General features: G+C 57.0%; 4 protein-coding genes across 8 annotated transcripts; 2 read left to right on the top strand and 2 right to left on the bottom strand.

Moving 5' to 3' along the window:
* Nucleotides 1-7: 7 nt before the first annotated feature.
* Nucleotides 8-5,269, top strand: DDX54 (DEAD-box helicase 54). The gene is made up of 20 exons (XM_010720454.4): nucleotides 8-155; nucleotides 480-606; nucleotides 688-758; nucleotides 831-1,016; nucleotides 1,096-1,145; nucleotides 1,277-1,318; nucleotides 1,432-1,527; nucleotides 1,607-1,728; nucleotides 1,954-2,015; nucleotides 2,185-2,316; nucleotides 2,450-2,660; nucleotides 2,815-2,949; nucleotides 3,123-3,344; nucleotides 3,418-3,491; nucleotides 3,664-3,861; nucleotides 3,979-4,124; nucleotides 4,195-4,308; nucleotides 4,503-4,610; nucleotides 4,796-4,899; nucleotides 4,999-5,269. The coding sequence occupies exons 1-20, from the start codon at nucleotides 87-89 to the stop codon at nucleotides 5,217-5,219; spliced, it is 2,490 nt and encodes an 829-aa protein (XP_010718756.2). The 5' UTR covers nucleotides 8-86; the 3' UTR covers nucleotides 5,220-5,269.
* Nucleotides 5,270-5,345: 76 nt separating this feature from the next.
* CFAP73 (cilia and flagella associated protein 73) lies at nucleotides 5,346-8,084 on the bottom strand. Of its 4 annotated transcripts, none has more exons than XM_019621156.2 (7): nucleotides 7,454-8,084; nucleotides 7,040-7,145; nucleotides 6,564-6,668; nucleotides 6,288-6,488; nucleotides 5,992-6,213; nucleotides 5,756-5,914; nucleotides 5,346-5,678 (listed from the first exon to the last, which is right to left on the bottom strand). In XM_019621156.2, exons 1-7 carry the CDS (start codon nucleotides 7,579-7,581, stop codon nucleotides 5,550-5,552), a joined length of 1,050 nt encoding a protein of 349 aa, XP_019476701.2. In that variant the 5' UTR covers nucleotides 7,582-8,084; the 3' UTR covers nucleotides 5,346-5,549. The 4 variants fall into 4 exon arrangements, with proteins under 4 accessions (XP_019476701.2, XP_019476702.2, XP_010718757.3 ...); XM_019621157.2 differs by having other exon boundaries at nucleotides 5,346-5,588; XM_010720455.3 differs by having other exon boundaries at nucleotides 5,346-5,914.
* Nucleotides 8,085-8,236: 152 nt separating this feature from the next.
* Nucleotides 8,237-15,454, bottom strand: VSIG10 (V-set and immunoglobulin domain containing 10). Of its 2 annotated transcripts, none has more exons than XM_085238730.1 (8): nucleotides 15,277-15,454; nucleotides 14,562-14,846; nucleotides 11,865-12,146; nucleotides 10,938-11,225; nucleotides 10,325-10,435; nucleotides 9,952-9,964; nucleotides 8,947-9,110; nucleotides 8,237-8,830 (listed from the first exon to the last, which is right to left on the bottom strand). In XM_085238730.1, exons 1-8 carry the CDS (start codon nucleotides 15,437-15,439, stop codon nucleotides 8,760-8,762), a joined length of 1,377 nt encoding a protein of 458 aa, XP_085094856.1. In that variant the 5' UTR covers nucleotides 15,440-15,454; the 3' UTR covers nucleotides 8,237-8,759. The 2 variants fall into 2 exon arrangements, with proteins under 2 accessions (XP_085094856.1, XP_019476480.2); XM_019620935.3 differs by lacking the exon at nucleotides 15,277-15,454 and adding an exon at nucleotides 15,115-15,270.
* Nucleotides 15,455-15,907: 453 nt separating this feature from the next.
* PEBP1 (phosphatidylethanolamine binding protein 1) lies at nucleotides 15,908-18,321 on the top strand. Its single transcript, XM_085238732.1, has 4 exons — nucleotides 15,908-16,131; nucleotides 16,286-16,395; nucleotides 16,931-17,031; nucleotides 17,444-18,321. Exons 1-4 carry the CDS (start codon nucleotides 15,997-15,999, stop codon nucleotides 17,659-17,661), a joined length of 564 nt encoding a protein of 187 aa, XP_085094858.1. The 5' UTR covers nucleotides 15,908-15,996; the 3' UTR covers nucleotides 17,662-18,321.
* Nucleotides 18,322-19,220: the final 899 nt, after the last annotated feature.

Here is a 19,220-nt window from a genome sequence, read left to right as displayed (position 1 = left end):
CGCGCAATCCCGCGCTCTCGGCCCCGGAAGTCCCTGCCCCTTCCGCTCTCCTCCTCGGGGCTACTTCCGGTTTCTGTCCCACCGCCATGGCGCCGCCGGGTGCCCGCAAGCAGCGCGGGCAGAACGGAGCTGGGGAACAGCGCCGGGCAGCAACGGTAGGGAGGCGCGGGGAGGGGGTGGGGGACGCGACTCCAACCCGTGGGCCCCTTCCTGTGTGTTCCCGGCCCCTCTGTGCCCGCGGAACGGAACCGGCGTGCCCACTCCCCGTTTACCCGTGTTTCCAGCGCCGCGGCCCCACGTGCTGATGTCTCCGGTGTCGCTGTGTACCGGTGTCCCCAGTCCCCACGTGTGCGTGTCCCAAATGTCCCTGTGTGATGCCGGAATCCCAGCCCGCTGTCACGGCAGCCTTGCTGTCACCGTGACGCAAACCCCTCTCACTGCGTCCCCACATCGTGACACAACCCCCCCCCCATCCCCAGCTTCCCGTGCCTCCGCTGCCTGCCTTTCCCACTGCTGAGGACAGGGATGATGACACTGCTGAGGACACGCAGGCAATGGTGCGGGCACAGAACAAGAAGAAGAAATCTGGAGGCTTCCAGTCCATGGGTATGTGTAGGGTGGGGGTCACCCCATCTGCAAAGCCCCTCACCGCCTGTATGTCCCCTCACTATTTCCATGTCCCTGCAGGCCTGAGTTACCCTGTCTTCAAAGGTGTGATGAAGAAGGGCTACAAAGTGCCCACACCCATCCAGAGGAAGGTGAGGCCTTGCGGTGCAGGGGCTGTGCTGTGTCCCCCCGTGGGGCACTGACAGCAGGGCTGTGTCCCACAGACCATCCCAGTGATCCTGCGTGGCCGTGATGTGGTGGCGATGGCACGGACAGGCAGTGGGAAAACAGCCTGCTTCCTCCTGCCCATGTTCGAGCGGCTGAAGGCACCCAGCCCATCTGGAGCACGCGCCCTCATCCTCTCACCCACTCGTGAACTGGCCCTGCAGACCCTCAAGTTCACAAAGGAGGTACGAGGACAAGTGGGCACCGCTTGGGGCTGGAGTCCCAGTGTGCTTTAACTTCACTGTTTCCCTTCTTGCCCTGAAGCTGGGCAAGTTCACAGGATTGAAGACCGCTCTTGTGCTGGGAGGAGACAAGTGAGTGGTATCCCTGATGTCACTGAGTCCCTGCCAGCCCCCACATCCTTAAAACAGCCCCAAATCTGCCCAGCCCTGGGAGGCGGTTGGCTGAGCTGTCCCCTGCCCTTGTGCTCTCCCCACTCTCACAGGATGGAGGATCAGTTTGCTGCGCTGCACGAGAACCCCGACATGTGAGTGTGGGTGCAGGGAGAGGACTTGGTGGGGACATGGCCGCCAAGGTGAGATTTGAGATGGCGTGGGGAGACTGCAAGCAGCTCAACATCACCATCTCCGGCCCTCGCAGAATCATTGCCACCCCCGGGCGCCTGGTGCACGTGGCAGTAGAGATGAACCTGAAGCTGCATAGCATGGAGTATGTGGTGTTTGACGAGGCTGACAGGTCAGTGTGCTTGGAGGTGATGATGGGAGCAGGGGGACCTTGGCTGCCATATCACATGTCCCGTGTGCTCTCCCTGCAGGCTCTTTGAGATGGGCTTTGCAGAACAGCTCCAAGAGATCCTTGCTCGGCTACCGGGTAGCCACCAGACCGTCCTCTTCTCAGCCACACTACCCAAGCTGCTCGTTGAGTTTGCCCGTGCTGGTGAGAAGCATTGGGTAGATGGGCTGGGCTGGGACTGGCTCCAAGGCTTGGTGGTCCTATACTGGTGGCAGTGATCTGTTGGGGGGACTTCTCCCAGTCCTGCAGCTGTACTGGTCACGGGACCAGGGAAACACAGCTGGGTTGGGATTGGGCCAAGTGGTTATCCCCAGGCTGGGAGCTAGAGCTGGTCCAGCTCTGTGTCCCACATGCCACCATGTCCTACAGGTCTCACTGAGCCAATGCTGATACGTCTAGATGTGGAGTCAAAGCTCAGTGAGCAGCTCAAGGTGAGCTTTGTGCCTCTCCCTCCAGCATCAGGTGCTCCCGTGCCTACAAGTTACCCCATGGTGGCTGGAGACTCATGAGGGGTGACCAGCCCAGAAAGGAGTGGGCGCTGCGAGGTGTCCCCAAGAGCCTGGGGGCCCAGAAGGGCTGAGCTCTACCCTCTCTTTGCAGCTGGCTTTCTTCCACGTGCGTGGAGATGACAAACCAGCTGTGCTGCTCCACCTGCTCCGCAGCGTGGTGAAGCCCCAGGATCAGACAGTCGTCTTTGTGGCCACAAAGCACCACACGGAGTATCTCAAGGAGGTCAGTGGCACCCAGGGTTCCCAGTGTTTGTAGTCTGGTTGGGCACTTTGGGGACTCAATACTCTGGGGACCCTTTCCCTGGGCTGGAGGTGCATTTCCATGTGGGTTCTGTGCTCTCTTCCCTTGTCTGCAGCTACTCACGTCCCAGGGCATCTGCTGTACCCACATCTACAGCTCACTGGACCAGACTGCCCGCAAGATCAACATTGCCAAGTTTGCCCATGGCAAGTGCCAGGTGCTGCTGGTGACAGATGTGGCTGCCCGTGGGCTCGATATCCCCATGCTGGACAATGTCATCAACTACAGCTTCCCTGCCAAGTCCAAGCTTTTCCTGCACCGTGTTGGTAGGTGCCACCCAGGGATTCCTCAGGGTGATGGTGACAGGGAGGGTGTGAGTGGGCTGACCCTTGGGGACCTAGAGTACCAGTGGGTCCCTGTCCCAGGTTGGGGGCTGGTGCTGGCTCTGGTTTCCCACCCCCCTCCTCCTCACCCTGCCAGGTCGTGTGGCCCGTGCTGGCCGCAGTGGCACTGCCTACTCGCTGGTGGCTCCTGATGAGATGCCCTACATCTTTGACCTCCACCTCTTCCTGGGACGCCCGCTTATCCTTGCCAGTGCCCAGGAGATGCCTGCAGGTGAGGGGACTCAAATGTAGAGATGGCTGCAATCCTTTGGGATTTATCCTTGAATTTTGTGATCTTGTGTTAAGCTTTTGTGCATAAAGGTCTTTCACCCTCTTAGGGGGGTGGTACCTTCTTGCTCCCAGGGTGGGTTGCAGAGAGCTCATGCACTGTCCCTGGTGCTGCAGATGCAGATGGGGTCCTGGGTCGCGTCCCGCAGAGCTTGGTGGATGATGAGGAGTGCCTGCTGTTGACAGACCACGAGGGCTCACTGGAGCTGCAGAGCCTGCGCCGCGTGGCTGACAATGCCCAGAAGCAGTACCTGCGCTCCCGGCCCGGCCCCTCGCCCGAGTCCATCAAGAGGGTGAAGGAGATGGACATGTCTCAGCTGGGCATCCACCCACTCTTCAGTGAGTGCCTCAGGGCACTGTGGGAGGAGATTCTTCTCCCCTGTGGAGGAGCTGATCCTTCTGTGCTCCCCAGGTGCTCACTTTGAAGATACCGAACTGGAGAGGCTGAAGTTGGTGGACAGCATTAAAGCCTACAAGTCCAAGGCGGTGAGCTGGGGCCTGGCCTTTGGATGGAAGGCAGAGGGAGGGAGAGGGATGGGAAAAGAGGGAAGTCCCATGGAATCATAGAGGTTGGAAAAGGCCTGTAAAGATCGTCAAGTCCAGCCATTGACCCATCCTCACCATTCACTCCTGGGACTTGCTCTGTCTCTCTGCACAGACCATCTTTGAGATCAACGCCACGGCCCACACGATGGCCAGCAGCATCATGCGCTCCAAGCGGCGACACGACCGTGCCCTCATTGAGAAGTTCCAGCGTGGGCAGGAGGAGAAGCGGGCGGCAGCTCTCAAGGGACAGGGGCTGCATCCAGCCACCCCCAAGCCTGAGGAGGAGGAAGAAGAGGAGGAAAACCTCCAGGTAACAGGGCTGGGACAGGGCTGTGCCTTGGGTTTAGAGTGGGCATGTGAACCTCTAGAAGAACCTGACCCGAGGGTTGGGACATGGAGCCTCAGCCCCTCGTTTGCCCCCTTCCAGGAGGTTTTCTCCACCGTGGTGGGACGGAAGCGCAAACGGAGCCGGGCTGCAGAAGATGGTGCCAGGAAAAAGCCACAGCCACCAGCACAACGGGATGAGGACTTCTACATCCCATATCGACCCAAGGACTTTGAGAGCGAGCGGGGGTGAGTTGGGAGCACTCCCCCCACCCTCCTGCAGCAGCCTGGGCTGTTCTCATTGCTCCCCTCTGTGCAGGCTGAGTGTGGGCGGTGAGGGCAGTGCCTTCGAGCAGCAGGCAGCTGGGGCTGTGCTGGATCTCATGGGCGATGAAGGCCACAACCTGAACAGGAGCAAGCAGCTGCTGAAGTGGTGAGTGGGGTCTGCTCATGGCAGGAAAGAGCGGGGCAAGGAGCAGAGCCCAGGGGGATGTTTCTCTCCCCTCAAAGCCAGTGACTCTTGCTGTATATTGGGCAGTGTCAGGTGGAATTGGGATGCCCACTGAGGTGGATGGAGGTGGCTTGTTGTTTAAGAGTCTCCCACCCTCCTCGCTCCCTCTTTCCCAGGGACCGCAAGAAGAAGCGCTTTGTGGGGCAGACGGGCCAGGAGGAGAAGAAGAAGAAAGTGCGGACAGAGAGCGGGCGCTACATCAGCAGCTCCTACAAGAACAACCTGTATCCTGCCCATGCTGGGTATGGGTATCCCCCATGCCCATGCCGTGCTGGGGGAGCTGGGTGTGGGACTGCATGGCCTTGCAGCCGGGGAGACAGGAGAGGGGGTTCTGCCTGGTGCTAGAGGGCGATTGGGCAGGGGAAGGTGAGAGAGGGAAAGTGCTGTGCCTGCCCTTAACCTGCTGCAGCTATGAGAAGTGGAAGCAGAAAAACAAGGTTGATGAGCGAGATGAGGATGAAGAGAACCAAGGAGGCCGGGAGCAATACAGGGGGAAGCACAGACGTGGGCATGGTGAGTACCCGAACAAGCACCAGTCCCCATACCACCTCCCTATAACTGAGGCCTCCAAGCGTGGTTTTACATCCACCCATGGCTGCGTCTGTTCCACAGCCCCCCAGCGGCCCCCCACCCAGGGCAAGGTGCGCTCGGAGCTGAAGAACAAGCAGCAGATCCTGAAGCAGCGCAAGGCAGCGGCCAAGCAGCGCTTCCTGCAGCGCGGGGGCCTGAAGCGCCTGAAGGCACGGAACCGGCAGCGGGTGCAGGAGCTGCGACAGATGGCATTTGGCCGTGTTGGGGCCACCAAGAAGGGAAAGCTCCGAAAAAAGATGTAGGAGATGGCCTAGCAGAGGACATATCAAATAGATACCCATCTGGTTTTGTAGCCTGCCTCCTCTCTTGCATCTTAGGCCTGGGGTAATTCCTCCCCCAGGTGCAGTTCTAAAAGAACCCAGCACTCATTGACTGCAGCTGTGTTATATTTTGATGGGAAAAGGTTTTATAAGTACCAATGGCCTGAAGATGAGCAGCTGCTCTACTTTTATCAGTTCAGGTGCCTTGCAGGAGGGTGCTGGTGGCCCAGGCTCTGTCCTGGGGCATTTCTCTTCATCTTCCCTGGACTGGTTGAGGAGTGACTTCCATGCTCCATTGTATCCTAAGTCCATCTATTCCTGGCTGGGAGGCGCAGTGACAGCCCTGTGATGCTGTGAGTGTGTGGCAGTGGTGGCAGGCACATGAAGATGCAGCCCCAGCTCAGCACAGATGGCAGCGAGGTCTTGCATGCAGAGCAGCAGCTGGGGACATGGCGGGCCTCTGTGTCACAGGGCCATCCACGTCCCTTCCAGCCCCGCGGCTGCTTGGCCACACTCACCACATCCAGTTGTGCCTCTGTGTCCCCCAGGGCCACATCCTTGGGGACCTCTAGCCTCGTGGTGGCGAGCTGGAAGAGGCTCAGCACCGCCATCTGGATCTGCCCCAGCAGCAGAGTCTTCTGGGCTGCCACACCTTCCAGCTGGGCCCGGTGGGACTCCTGGGGGCAGGGAATAGCTCAGGGCTGCAGGTGGTCCCATCCACAGCCCCTCACCCTGGGGGTCCTGCAGCCTTTACCCCTTTCAGCACATCACGGCGGGCGGCTTCCAGGCGGGCACGGAGCTGGAGCACCTCCTCATTGCCGCTGGTGAGCTCGCTGTCAGCCTCCTCACAGCACTGCTGGAGCTGAGCCCGGCCCTGGGCCAGTGCCACCCGCCCGGCCTCCACCTGCCGCAGCAGCACCGCCCGTGCCTCCACCAGCACCCCGAAATGGGCCAGCATGGATGGCACGTCCTGAAACTGGACCACAGTGTCGAGGAGATGAACAGGATGCTGCCAGGCCCTTCCTTGGGGACAGGAACCCTCACCCTCACCTGCCCCGTGGCAGCTCGCACGTCCTGCAGGAAGTCACCGAAGACACGGAGGCTCCGCAGCCGCTGTCCCAGTTGTTCCCTGTGCCTCTGCAGCCTCTCCAGCTCCCGCTGCAGCCTCAAGGCCTCGGCTCCGCGCTGTGCAGCCCATGCCCGCTCCTCACCTGCCCACTTCTGCGCCCGCTGCCGCCTTGCTGACATGGCCTGGGGCATCGAGATGCCATTGGTGGCGATGGCAGAGGGACGTGGCTGTGAGCCCAGCCCCGAACCCGCTCACACCTTAAGGAAGGAGTTGAATTTGATGGTGTCATCACGGAGCTGCTCTTCCCTCTGGCCCAGCTGCTGCCGGCGCTGTGCCAGGAGCTCCATCTGCTGCTGGAAGTGCTGAGGGGCCGTGGGGTGCCCCAAGGGGCAGGGACACAGAATCACAGGGGTGGGGGGGGACCCCCGGAGATCCCCCATCCTCCCCTCTCTGTACTGTTCCCTACAGTAGGTTACATAGGAATGCCGTCCAGGTGGGATTGAGTACCTCCAGAGCAGGAGACTCCACCACCTCTCCGGGCTCTGAATTATCCCCAGCTTATTCCTCCCCAGACTCTACACTTGCCCTTGTTGACCTTTATAAGGTTCCTCTCCCTCCCATCTCAGAGGAGGGGGAGCAACCACCGTGCCCCCAGAGGAAAGCTGTGGTTTCAGTCCCACTATGGAGGAAAAACAACCATGTATGGAGGGCTCAGGTGGGCTGGGGGCTGTACCTCTCGCTGGGCCTGCAGGGCTTTCTCCACCTCCACCACCTCCCTCCTTTTCAGCAGCAGGCGCCTGGAGGGCAGCAGAGATGCTGAGTCCCATGTTGGCACTTTCCTGGGGGACGCACACAGACCATCACAGCCGGCAGCACAGCCAGGACCCCCAACCCCTCCAGAACCCCCCCCAAATGCCTGCCCAGGCTCAGCCACAGGGTGTGCAGGTTACCCCTTACCCCCAACTGGGGCTGCAGCACAGCCCCCTGCCTGGGCTGTCCCCCATAGGATGTCACCTGCCTGCTGGACTGGGGACACCTCAGAGCCTTCTGCCCACCCCGAGATCAGCTGCACAAACATCCCCTTGCTATTATAGCTGGGGAACGGTGGCACAATGGCAGCCTACGGGGGAAGGATGGGGACACTCACTGGAACCGCAGCTTGTTTTGGAATGCCCTGCTCAGATGCTCCTCCAGACCCAGGGACATCTCAGGGACCGCATCCGGAGCCTGTGCAGCACGGGGAGGGAGCAGAGGAGCAGGACGCGGGGCGGCCATTGCAGGGCAGCAGACTGCAAAGGCACACAACGCTGTTGCCAGGGGCAGCCAGAGGCTCCCGCAGCGGAGGTTTCCTTCCCACAGCCCTGAGCGTCACCCGGCAAGGCTGGGAGCACACACGTGTGGCCTGGGGATCAGGGACTGAGCCCCATGGACAAGGAAGGCTCTCCTGGGGAACCCAGGCTGCAGTGTGGCTTGTTGGAGCCAGGAGCCCCAGTGGGGCAGGAGACATAGGGGTATGGCTCCGTGGGACACATCCCCTCCTCCGTGCTCCCACCCACACTCTGTCGTCACCCCACAGCCCTCAGACGCCACTCCAGACCTCCTCACAAACCTCTGCAGGGATCACAGCCAGACCCCAGCTGCTGCCCTGCACCAGTGCTCCAGTCCCCACCATACCTGAGCTTCCTGCTCAGATCGTTCTTCACACTCCAAGAGGGGCTCAGCTCCCTCCCATAGTGCACATACACAGCTCTTCTCCATGTGCTCCCTTTCCCACCTCATCTTCAGTTCCCCTCTGTTCTCCCAAGGTGCATTCAGATCCCCACCATTCCCTGTGTGTGTGCTCACAGCCCTTTGAGTCCCACCCTACAGCCCCCTCTGGGGCTGGCCTCACTCCCTCCCCTCTGGGTCCAAGAAAACAGTGTAGAAGGTCTTGAGAAAAAAAAACAATTATTTATAATAAAAACCAATTAAGTCTCCTTGGAAAATCAGCATCCCTCCCCATCCTGCCCCATCCACCAGTTGCTTCTTCCATCATCCTGCCACAGCCACTTGGTGGCCTCAAGGCAATGTTCTCCGTTATGCTCCCCACAGCTCTGGCAGTGCTGGCAGTGACAGAGCCAAAACCCCACACCGTACCCAAGGCTGACATGCACTGAGATGAGCAGGCCACTGGCACCTATTTCCTGAACTCTGCTCCTGTTCTGGGTGCCACCTTGTTAAGAAGGGTATCTGAGACAAAGAGGAACAGGAAAAGAGAGAAGAAAGGGAGAAACGAGGCTGGGAGGGTGGAATGAAAGCTGGGGAAGGGAGAGTGGAGAAGGAAGAAGGGTGCTCTGGCTGAACCAGATGGCTGCAGGACACTAACAGCCTGCGCTCAGCCATGCAGTGATGAGGATGCTTGGTGCTGAGCTTCCAGCTGGAGCGTTGTGCATTTCCATAAGAAGGAATGGAGATTATGAGCCTTGTGTGTCTTCTCCACTTGTTTTCTGAAGAGGGACCACGCTGTGCTGCTCGCCCTCATCACCTACACAGGGCACAGAGCAGCACCTCAGCAAGAGTCAACAAACCAGAGAACAGTTTTTCCCTCCCTTTGTTGCTCCAGCCCCCAAACCCAGCCAGCAGGCAGGCACCAGGGCTCACCTTCTGTCGGGCAGTTGAGATAAGCAGCCTGGATGCTGTTCCCATTGACCAGCGCCATCGCCTCCTGCTTGATGGAGCTGCCCATCGTGTTCTCTTCCCCGTTCCCTTCATCATCGTCATCTTCCGAGTCCACCAGCACTAAGACATCATCAGAGTCCTGGCTCCTGTCAACAGCAGATGAGGGGAGGTGGGCTGATGCTGAGAACAGCTTCTCCTGATCCTGTTGCTCCAGTCTGCATCTCCCCTGGCCTTGACAACTCTGTACACCAAAACGAGCCATTTGGACAGACTCTTCCAACCCTGCACTAACCACGTTTGAAGAAAAGCTGGTTTCAGACCCTGCTGGCAGCAACACCCCAACAGCATTCTGCACTGCTTCCCATTCGTCTTCCAAGGTCCTTCAATCATCTCTCAACAGTCTTGTACGACACTGCAAGAACCCCTCCTGAACGGAGTTATCCTCCCCTCCTGCACAGATGGGGATCCGGAGGCACTCAGAATAGAGTCTTCCCATGCCACAGCACCACAGCTGTGGGAACAGAACCAATAAGGGCAAGGAGAGGAGCAGGGCCAGGAATGGTGACAGCAGGAAGCAGAGAAGAAATCCAGCGCACCAGAATCCCCACAGAAGTACTCGCTTACATGCAGCTCTCAGACAGTCCCCCCCAAAGGAAGAGAAGGACACAGTGCAGACACCCATGCAGAGAAGCAGAAGATTGACATTTCACTTCACACACTAAGTTTTAGGGCTCACCTGCACCACGGAGAAGCTCTCCTGCACAGCCTTCCCCCATGCTAACAGGACCACCTCTGCATGTCCAGAGGCAATGACAAGTGCTACCCTCATTCTCCTGCTCCGTCATCCACACCAAGCCTCACCCAGCCATGCTGAACTCTTCCACTCCCACCTACGAACAACTCTGTTCTGCTCTACTGGAGATCACAGCTGCCAGGACGGTAGGCTAACAAACCTGGGCATGACCAGACTGAGGAAAATCAGCTCACCTGAATGCAGCACCTAAAATGGGAGAGAAGGGAGGAGAGAAGGGAGTGTTAGAAACCAATTCCAGAGCAGCCGGTGTTTTTGCTGTGCAGCCCCTACCAGCTGTGCATAAGAGCTTGGAAGGAAAGGGAAGAGTCGGAATGGCTCTGCACAGCTCCCTGCAGAAGCTCAGGGGAAGACACTTGAAGCATCCAGCTACGGAATGGTCTTGTGTTCCAGCCCAGCTCCTCCAGGGCTGATGGGCTCCTGACCAGGAACACAATGATACCCAAGAGCTGGGGGTAGTCAGTAGCTGACTCCAACACAACAGGAAGGGCAGGTAGGTTAGGGAAAATTCCCCCCTATACCCTGGCTTGCACAGAGGAGAGCTCTTACCTCTGAGGCACAAGAGAGGATTGTAGTACAAGACAACCCCGGAGATGGTGAGAACAGCCATCAGGGACAGGACCACCACCGCACCCACGACTCCAACTATGTTCGTTGGTTCTGCAGAAAGGAGAAACACAAGAGGCCAAATTGTCACTGGGACACGGATGGATGCCAAGGATGTTCAAATAACAGAGGTCTCAGTGCTGCACTGCTCTGATTTCCCATCATTTCTACAGTCCCACCACCACACAAGGTGCGCTCGTATGGTGAAACAACCATGCTTCATTGACATGGAAAACAACACTGCAAGGTTTTTGTGAAAACAAATCAGCTCCTGCTTGTTGCTGCTTGAGTGCTCCCCCATTGCCAACACCAACAGGAAGGACAGCAGCTGTGCTCCTCTCTCAGGCCCAATACACCAAGGTGAGAAGAATGGAGCCTTTTAGCTCTGGGATGAAAAAAACCAGTCCTGCACCTCACTTGCATTGAAAGCATGGAAAATATCACAGACAATCAGTGAGAAATGCAGCCCCACAGGGGCTCTCCAGCAGTTGCCACGAGCTGTGTCCCTGCTTTCCTTACACTCCCACCCACAGCAACCCCAGGCAGCCCTACTCACGCTTCACCGTCAGGCAGACGAACACCTCCCTCAGCCCCACGGGGTTCTGTGCTTTGCAGACATAACAGCCCCCGTCGATGCCCTGGGAGCAGTTCTGGATGGTGAGGTGGGACACGTTGCCCTCCTGGGCAATGAAGTACCTCCCTCCAGGTTCAATCTCTGGCTGGGTGATGCCCCGCAGCCAGGTGAGTCTTGCTGCAGGCACACTCTCGGTCACACGGCACGTCAGGGTCACGTTGTCACCCACAAAACAGGTCTTTGGGGGCTCCAATTCCAACGAGGGGACTTCTGAACAGCCCAGAAGGAAAGAAACAGTCAAGGAGGGGATGGAAGAGTTAAACATAACAATTTATCAACCATGCGACTGATTAGTAATCATTAACAGAAGAAAACATTTAGGTTGAGACTTGAGCAGCCTTCCATGGAGCGATATGATATGATATGATGGACTTTCACTTTCCCATTTTTGACACCTGCGTTTATATCGACAGAGGACGACACCTGGAGGGCAGCCAGCAGGAATATGGCAGAGGAGAAAGGCAGCCCAGGGGGCTGGGGACACACAAAACCACTCTGACATAAACCCAGCCCCAGTACGCTTAAACTCAAGCTGAGCAAGGCACTAAAATCACTGGTTCATCTGTTCTGGCCACAAACATGAGTGTTTGCAGAGGTGAAAAGGTTGGTGCATGGGGATTTGTTAACCCAAAACACGACTCAACAACAACTCTTCCATGCTAGATCTCACCTGTAGGACTTCTGTGCCTCATGCAGTCACCTCTGCACAGCCAAATCCTGTCAGGCTGCCTTGTTTGCATCCTTTCCCTGCTGCAAGAACCAGCAAGGCTGGCTCTGGAGGGCAGAGAATGATAAGAATACCTGTCTGCCCCACCATTCATCATTAATATGGTGAAGAAACCAACTTACTTATCTCCACAGAGCACACAGGCTCCTCCTGCTTCACAACGTGGCTCCCAACACACTTGAACACTTTGCGGTGAGAGAGGTAGGAGCTGTTCAGGGTTTCCACGTGGGTGTCTGAGGAGCTTGTGGAGCTGATGAGCCAGCTGGAGTTCTCCAGATTGTGTCCCTCTTCTTGCCAGTGCAGGGTGGGGTGGGGATACCCCCCAGGCCAAGTACAAAACAGCTGCAGCATCAGCCCCGAGGAGGAGGACTCAGCCCAGCACTTCGGGGTGGAACGTGGTGGATCTGTCAGCAAGAAGGTCATGCAGTTAGAAACATATCCAAGTCACTTGGTGTCCCAGGGCTGGAACCTCAGAGAAAGCTTGGTTTTGCAATCATTCTCCTTGAAAGTCGCCATGGTTTCCCTGCCTGTGTTTCTCCCTGATCGGTGCACCACTGCCTCAGGGGAGCGTAACTGAAGGACAGCCAACAGGGACAAAGCAGGAGGCTGCTTTGCAAAAAGTATCACAGCAACCACTGGAACACAGTGGAAGGACACATTTTTGCCACAGCTTCGTCTGATGGAGACAGCTGTCACTGCTGTGTGGGGTCACACTGCCTCACTCAGCCCCTTGCCGTGCTATGTTCACATCACACTGCAGCAGTGGGGACAAACTCCAAGAAAAGAGAGGTGGGTAAGGCACTGCTGGGTTCACGCCAGGGCCAATCACCGGGAAACTGAGACTGTTTGTTATTTAGATACAAAAACAACTAAAGGCAAGATGGGGCAGAAACCAATAGAAACACAAGAGCAGTCCCCTCGGGCAGAGCAGAGCTCACATTTCATGCAGCTTGAGTTCATGCCTCTCCCCCATCATCTGGTTTCTTCACATTTCTGGGGCTGCCCAAGAGTATGATTTTGGTGGAGAAACTTTTGCATATACACACCCATATGCAAATACACACACGTGTTCGTTTAACAGCCAGAGGGATTCTGGACTCTGATCCAGGCAGAAGAAACACAGTGTCCCTGCAGCTGGCTTGCTTGCTACAATGCTCAACAAGACCTCACTGAGAGATGCTGCCAAAGAAAGCTCCAAAAAAAAGGTGTCAGAGGGGTGAGTTATGCTTATTATGTAAAGCATTTTTCAAGTGACTGGAGAGATCACATAATTTGGACTAAAGGGGAAAAAAATCATGGCAAAAACCCACGTGAGCTGCAACAATACCTTCTCAGGGCTTGGCTTTCCAGGAACAATATACATGCAACTTTTATGATCTCTGAAAACAACCAACTGTGACAAGAGATTTTCCTATGGCACTTCCTCTGTTCCAGCTCCAGGGTGGTCTCATAACTGACTGTAAATACTGGCTGGGGTTAATGAGAGCAAACAAGAGCAACTCTGGTGTCAGCCTGAGACACCAGAAACCACCCTGCATTGAAAGGCGGGCACAGCCTAAGCACTGGTTGAAGCACAAAGAAAACTTTTTGGTACATCCAGTATGTGTCAACTGGTAATTTCCACACAAAGCCTGAAGATCCTGGGTGATGTTGTGTCTGTACCTGAGGTTCACTCCAGCCCTGGCCAAGTTGCTCCTATGGCCAGTAACAGAGAGCATGAAAAAAATAGGTACTTGCTTCTCACATTATGTTGATAAGCTTCAACTTCTAGCCTGTGCTGATGTTGCTTCTACTGACCTTAAGCATCACTAGAAATCTCTTTCCCACCTGCTTAGGGAGACTCCAGTGGTGCATACTGCCTTTGTGACCTTTGGAAATTAACTGACAAGTCACACATTAACAAACCAATTTCAGAAAGTGGTACCAATGCTTGGCATGTCCACAAACCATCAGAAAGAAAAAAAAAAAAAAAAAAGGAAAAGAACAGCAGTAGCATAAGGAAGCGTTTAGACATCATTTAGAGAATGTTGAGGTTGGAGATTAGGAAAGAATTCTCCTCAGAAAGAGCAGCGAGGCATTGGCACAGGCTGCACAGGGAGTGGTGGGGTCACTGTCCCTGGAGCTGTTGAGGAGAAGGGTACACACTGCACAGTTTGGTGGTACACTGGTGACAGGTTGAGGGTTGGACCAGATGATCTCAGTGATCCTTCCGATCTTAATGATTCCACGATCTGCACACAATCAGTGTGAAAACAACTCAGATTTTGAGTGACTCTCAGAAATGGTGTCAGCAGCACTGCTGCTCATTGATATCTTTTGCTCACGAGCATTTTGCTTCACTGCTCTAGATTTAGGGCTCCCATTTCTAAGCTCCAAGCCTACAAATTCTCTATAGCAGCCTAAGGTTTGATTCCTTCAGTCCAGCTCCCGTGACCCCCCGACTCCTGGTTCCTCGCCCCAGGAAGGGAATTTTCACCTGTGCGAACATTCAGAGATTTAATCTGTACAGAACAGGTACAACTTTTACAACACATACCTGTCAACAAACACCGACAAAGAAGCAACACCCTGAATGCAAACAGAAAACAGCCATCAGTCTGCAAATGTTGACAGAAAGATCAGCAAGAAAAGAAAGAGCTGTAAAGCACAGATTGGCAATGAAGCAGAACTGGCAGCAGCCTTCCCTTCTTCCAAACCCTATGGTTGGCATGGAGGACAGCAGGTTGCAGCCCAGGCCTATGAAGACTTCTAAGAGAATGGATAAGGAATGGAAATGGGACTCGTGCGACCTAGGGGTGGAAATTCTGGGACAGACTTACTGGCTACCAGGAGCTGGACTCTGTGCTCGTGGTCTGTCTTGTTCAGCACTTCCTTACAAGTGTAGTTGCCCTCGTCCTGCAGCCGCAGCTCTGAGATGCGCAGAGAGCTGTTGTCCACCAGGGAGAAGCGGACGTCTGGGGGGAAGGCGACCCTCGAGGAGAAGAGCGGGGGAAAAGAGTGCGGGTCCCCTTGGAACCACAGCACCTCAGTGGCCTCTTTGGAGACATTGCGGCAAAAGAGGAGGATGCTTCCTCCCACCTTCCCAAAGACCACTTCAGTTGTTCCTGCAAAACAGAAGGCAGAGCGTTAGGGATGGGGGGACACACAAAGCTCTTTCCTAAAGCTCCTCACGTCCTGTCCAACCAGAACCCAGCACGGAGAGGACCTTTCTGAGTCCAAGGGCAGCAACCCTGCTGAAGGCGGATGAGAATTCAGAACGGAAAGGTGATTTAGGAAGAAAAACCCTCGGATTTCTGCTCGGCCACCTACAGCTGTGCCTCCCACAGCCGCAGCGCTGCGCCGAGCCCCCTCAGGCCGCCCCTCCTCCCGTACCTGCGGCGCTGCGGCGCGGCACCTGCACCCACACACACAGCGCGACCAGCAGCCCGGCCAGCGCCGGCCCGCCGCGGAACCGCATCGCCGTCCGCCTCCTCCGGCACCTCCCGCTGAGGCTGTACCCGCCTGGAGGCGGCGCGACCCGCCCTCCGCCCTCACCTCCCCCTCGAGTGCTCGGGTGCCCGGCCGCCGCCGCCGCCCCCGCTGAGGGGACGCCCGAGAGCCGCCCGCCGCCATCTTGGCCGCCCCCGGCCGCCATTTTGAGCGCCCCCGGCCGCCGCCATGTTGGGCGCCCCTCCGCGCGGCGCTGCTTTACGGCCATCTTACAGCTCGTCGGGCCTCACCGCTGCGAACGAGGACAGCGGGGCGGGCCGGCCATGCGGGGAAGAGGGAGGGCTCGATTTTGTGCGAGGCCCAGCAAGCTGCCCCCCGGTGCCACAAATAAGGCGATTCTCTGCAAGGTCAAGGCCGAGAGCTGCTCGGGGTGATCGGCGCGGTGCCCGCTGGCAGCCACAACCAACATTTACAGCTCAGCTTGGGACACTTTGTATCGTCAGGGATTAACGGCCGTGTGCCACACTTACCTGCCGTGCCCCCAGAGTTTATTGCCCGTAAGCACAGCGGAGCAGAGCCGCTCCCCGGCCGATACCCTCGGGGCCGCGCGCCGCGGAGGAGCGCGCCGCAGTGCCGCCACCTGGGGGCGCCCTAAGGACGGGAGAGGGGGAAGGAGGTGGGGCCGGCAGCCAATGGGAGCGGAGCGCGGCGCCGCCGCGGCCAATAGGAGCGGAGCGGGGGGAGGGGGGGGGGGGCGGGGGTGAAGGCGGTGGCGATCGCGCGGCGCGGCTGTCACGCAGCGCGGGTGCGGAGTGCGGAGCGACCATGCCGGTGGAGCTGGGGCTGTGGGACGGGCCGCTGAGCCTGAGCGAGGTGGAGCAGAAACCCGCGCACCCGCTGCGCGTCAAGTACGGCTCCGTGGAGATAGACGAGCTGGGCAAGGTGCTCACCCCCACGCAGGTGAGCTGGGGGGGGGCTGCGGCCGCTCAACATGGCGGGGGGCGGCCGGGCCAGCGCTCGTTCCCCAGCAGCGGCGGCTTCGGGGCTCTGCTGGGAGCGGAGCGGGGCGGGGCGGGGCGGGACGAACCGCGTGGTGACGCTGCCGGTCCTTCAGGTGCAGCACCGGCCCACCAGCATCGAGTGGGATGGCTGTGATCCCCACAAGCTCTACACTCTGGTGCTCACCGACCCCGATGCGCCCAGTAGGAAGGATCCGAAGTTCAGGTAATGGCGTTTGGTGATTTCCTATCGAATCTGCGGGAAATGGAGCGTTGTTTTTGGACCGAGCGGCTGGCAGGAGGCGGGGGACGTGCTCTGCCCTTGTGTCTGTCCTCATAGACCTGCACGGTGCAAGGCAGAGCAGCTGATTCTGCCGCTTCTGCCAGTAGCTGGAAGTGGCACAGATGTGCTGCTCGTTGTGCCGTGTGCAGGAATTGGAATTAGGGCCGTCAGTGCAGCGTGGGAGCAGCTCGCCGTCAGCTCCGGCTCAGGAACGCACGCAGCACTCGCTTCTGGGCTCGGAGGTGGGTGCTGGTGCTACAGGGCAGGATGGAGCTGCCCGATGGGCTCTGAGCCCTGCAGCAGGCACTGAGCTCCCCGTGCTCTTTGGGTTTAACGAATTAGAAATGGCAGCGGTTAGATTTGGTTATCCTAAACTGACAGCCCATGGGAAAGCAGCTGCTCAGAGCAGTGGAAGGTCAGAAGAAGGGTGGTTGTGCAGCCTGATTGTTTTATTTTTAGTTTTTTAACCTTTTTTCAGAGAATGGCATCACTTCCTGGTGACCAACATGAAAGGTAACGATGTGGGGAGTGGGACCATGCTGTCAGACTACGTGGGCTCGGGGCCCCCTAAAGGAACAGGTGGGTGCCTGCCTGCAGCAGTCCCAGTGCCTCGGGCCTGGTGGTGGTGTGGATGGGTGAATGTGGGCTTGGAGGGGAGCACAGTGCTGCAGAAGTGGCCCACGGGTCCACCTGCATCTAAACCCAAGCCTGATCAGGAGTTAGCAGCACCACCCCTTCTGTACCTATTGAGGGGCTGTGCCTGCATTCAGTAGCCAGAAGGAGCACAGGTGTGACATGAGCCATTCAGGCATCTCAGGATATCTCCCTTAAGCTCCTTTAGCTCAGTCATACTTATCCCAGGGAATGGTGGTAACGACTGCCAGCAATCCTTGGGTGGACGCAGCCTTTTTTCCCGAGCTGGATTCACTTCAACCCTTCAGCCCTGGAACTCCAAGCGAGGTGCACTTGTAATGCTGTCTCATCCCTGCAGGGCTGCACCGCTACGTGTGGCTGGTGTACGAGCAGCCAAAGCAGCTGGCCTGCAATGAGCCCATCCTGTCCAATCGCTCCGGCGACAAGCGAGGGAAGTTCAAGGTAGCAGCTTTCCGCAGCAAGTATGAGCTGGGGGTGCCGGTGGCTGGCACGTGCTACCAGGCAGAGTGGGATGACTACGTACCGAAACTCTATGAGCAGCTCTCTGGGAAGTAGGGAGAAGGGACCTGACCACGCACTGTGCTGCATTCTCCGTTCCCTTGGAGACCAGTCTTGTCTAAGCATTTCTCTGTAGTTTTGTTTGCCTGGTGAGCTGAGAACCCAGCTGCTCCTGCACTGACAACGTGAGCTGTAATTTGAACCATAACCCCATCGATCTCTGTGAAGTGAATCTGCTTTGGTGTCAGAGCGGTCTGGCTGTGCATTGTGCTTCAGCTGGCTCCTGTAGGTACAGGCCACAGCTAAATAGGCTTCTGAAAAGCTGACGCTGTGAGAGCTGCCCCCAAGGCCGACCTGCTCAAGGGAAATCTAAGCCTTTGTGACTCGGTGCTGCTTCAGAGTGTCTCTACTGTGTTAAAACAGTGTTATGCAGCAGCAGTGTGGGTACAGAACCACTTCTGGCTGCAAAGCCTTCCCTTTCCAGGAGGGGAGAAGGCAGCAGTCTATAAGGGAAACTGCATTTTTTTCTCTCCTGCAAGTATTTGGCCGGTGCCTCCACTAATGTGAACCACTAATTAGTAGAATGAGGTAGGGACTCTGGTTTATAGCACTACTTTCTGATCTCTGTTTCCACTCAAAGCTGAGAGGCTTTGCTTTGCTCAACTTCTGTTGTGACCTGGTGTTTGCTCACAGTGCAATTAAACACTTTGCAAGGTGGATGGACAGTGTGGTTGTCTTCTTGGGGCAGGGGGGGGAGAGGAGAACGCTTACAGGAGCAGTGTGATGTGGCAGGGTTCCTCTTCTGGTGTGGAAGGAGAGGCTGGAGCCTTGTGCTGGGAGCTCCACCATCGTCGCAGTTGCCTTTGCACTTCCTGGGCTTGAGGAATGAAGTGCAAGGCAGGCACACCCCAGAAGCCCCTGCCTCACTCATCTCAGGGTAGCGTAGCTCCTGGAGCCTGTTACCTATTGCTAATGCATTCCTTGAAGCAGATGGGGCAGCATTTGCTCATTGAGTGCAGGTTTCACCTCCTGTGACATGCACTACCGCCAGTATTACACACCTGAAGATGCATCCCAGCCCTGCTGCAGGGTACACTTGTTGCTGCTCTTCCAGCAGCCCGGCCTGGTGTTGTTTCCTAAGCATTTGGGGCAGGAAACAAACCGCGATTCAAATCACAGGCTTGGTTTTAAAGAAATGAAGACAATGTAACTGCTTCACACAACTGGAAGCCTTCCTCCCCCTTTTAAGTGCTTCATTGTCTCAAAGGAACTGTTTTTAAGGGGCGTGAAAGGCAGACGTGCATTACAAACCTCAGCACCTTGTAGCAATGCTCTGTGGAAATGGAGTTACTTCATACTTCGCCCTCAGGGTCTTCCCTACCCATCATTGAAACTCCATACCTGTAAGGCAGCACAGCCAGACCTGCAGCAGTCAGCTGGTGGTGTGGTGGCACAGGCAGAGCAGAGACAGCACCTCATAGGCACAGGTCCTCCCAGAAAGGAAGCGTTTCAGGGGAACACCCCAACTAAACACACCAAGATACACAACAAAACACCAGAGGGTGCAGACCCCAAGAGCTGAGCCAGTTCAGAACTTCTCAGACTGGAAGAAAGGC

Source organism: Meleagris gallopavo, chromosome 17, assembly GCF_905368555.1.
Source record: "Meleagris gallopavo chromosome 17, MGAL_WU_HG_1.1, whole genome shotgun sequence".
Classification (NCBI taxonomy): Eukaryota; Metazoa; Chordata; class Aves; order Galliformes; family Phasianidae; genus Meleagris; species Meleagris gallopavo.
Note: the sequence above shows the minus strand (reverse complement) of the source record. Positions and strands in the feature narration are given on the sequence as shown.

Bases quoted from the DNA above. Each gene is read 5' to 3' on its own strand.
- VSIG10 (XM_085238730.1), bottom strand. From the start codon at position 15,439: ATGGCCGTAAAGCAGCGCCGCGCGGAGGGGCGCCCAACATGGCGGCGG. The intron at 10,436-10,937 runs GTGAGTAGGGCT...TCCTTTCTGCAG, and splicing joins CGTCTGCCTGACGGTGAAGC to AACCAACGAACATAGTTGGA. The intron at 8,831-8,946 runs GTGAGCCCTGGT...TGCCCTGTGTAG, and splicing joins TCTCAACTGCCCGACAGAAG to GTGATGAGGGCGAGCAGCAC.
- PEBP1 (XM_085238732.1), top strand. From the start codon at position 15,997: ATGCCGGTGGAGCTGGGGCTGTGGGACGGGCCGCTGAGCCTGAGCGAG. The intron at 16,132-16,285 runs GTGAGCTGGGGG...CCGGTCCTTCAG, and splicing joins AGGTGCTCACCCCCACGCAG to GTGCAGCACCGGCCCACCAG. The intron at 17,032-17,443 runs GTGGGTGCCTGC...TCATCCCTGCAG, and splicing joins GGGGCCCCCTAAAGGAACAG to GGCTGCACCGCTACGTGTGG.
- DDX54 (XM_010720454.4), top strand. From the start codon at position 87: ATGGCGCCGCCGGGTGCCCGCAAGCAGCGCGGGCAGAACGGAGCTGGG. The intron at 1,319-1,431 runs GTGAGTGTGGGT...CGGCCCTCGCAG, and splicing joins CTGCACGAGAACCCCGACAT to AATCATTGCCACCCCCGGGC. The intron at 3,862-3,978 runs GTAACAGGGCTG...GCCCCCTTCCAG, and splicing joins AAGAGGAGGAAAACCTCCAG to GAGGTTTTCTCCACCGTGGT.
- CFAP73 (XM_010720455.3), bottom strand. From the start codon at position 7,581: ATGGCCGCCCCGCGTCCTGCTCCTCTGCTCCCTCCCCGTGCTGCACAG. The intron at 7,146-7,453 runs GTGAGTGTCCCC...TGCGTCCCCCAG, and splicing joins CAAAACAAGCTGCGGTTCCA to GAAAGTGCCAACATGGGACT. The intron at 6,489-6,563 runs GTGTGAGCGGGT...TCGATGCCCCAG, and splicing joins AATTCAACTCCTTCCTTAAG to GCCATGTCAGCAAGGCGGCA.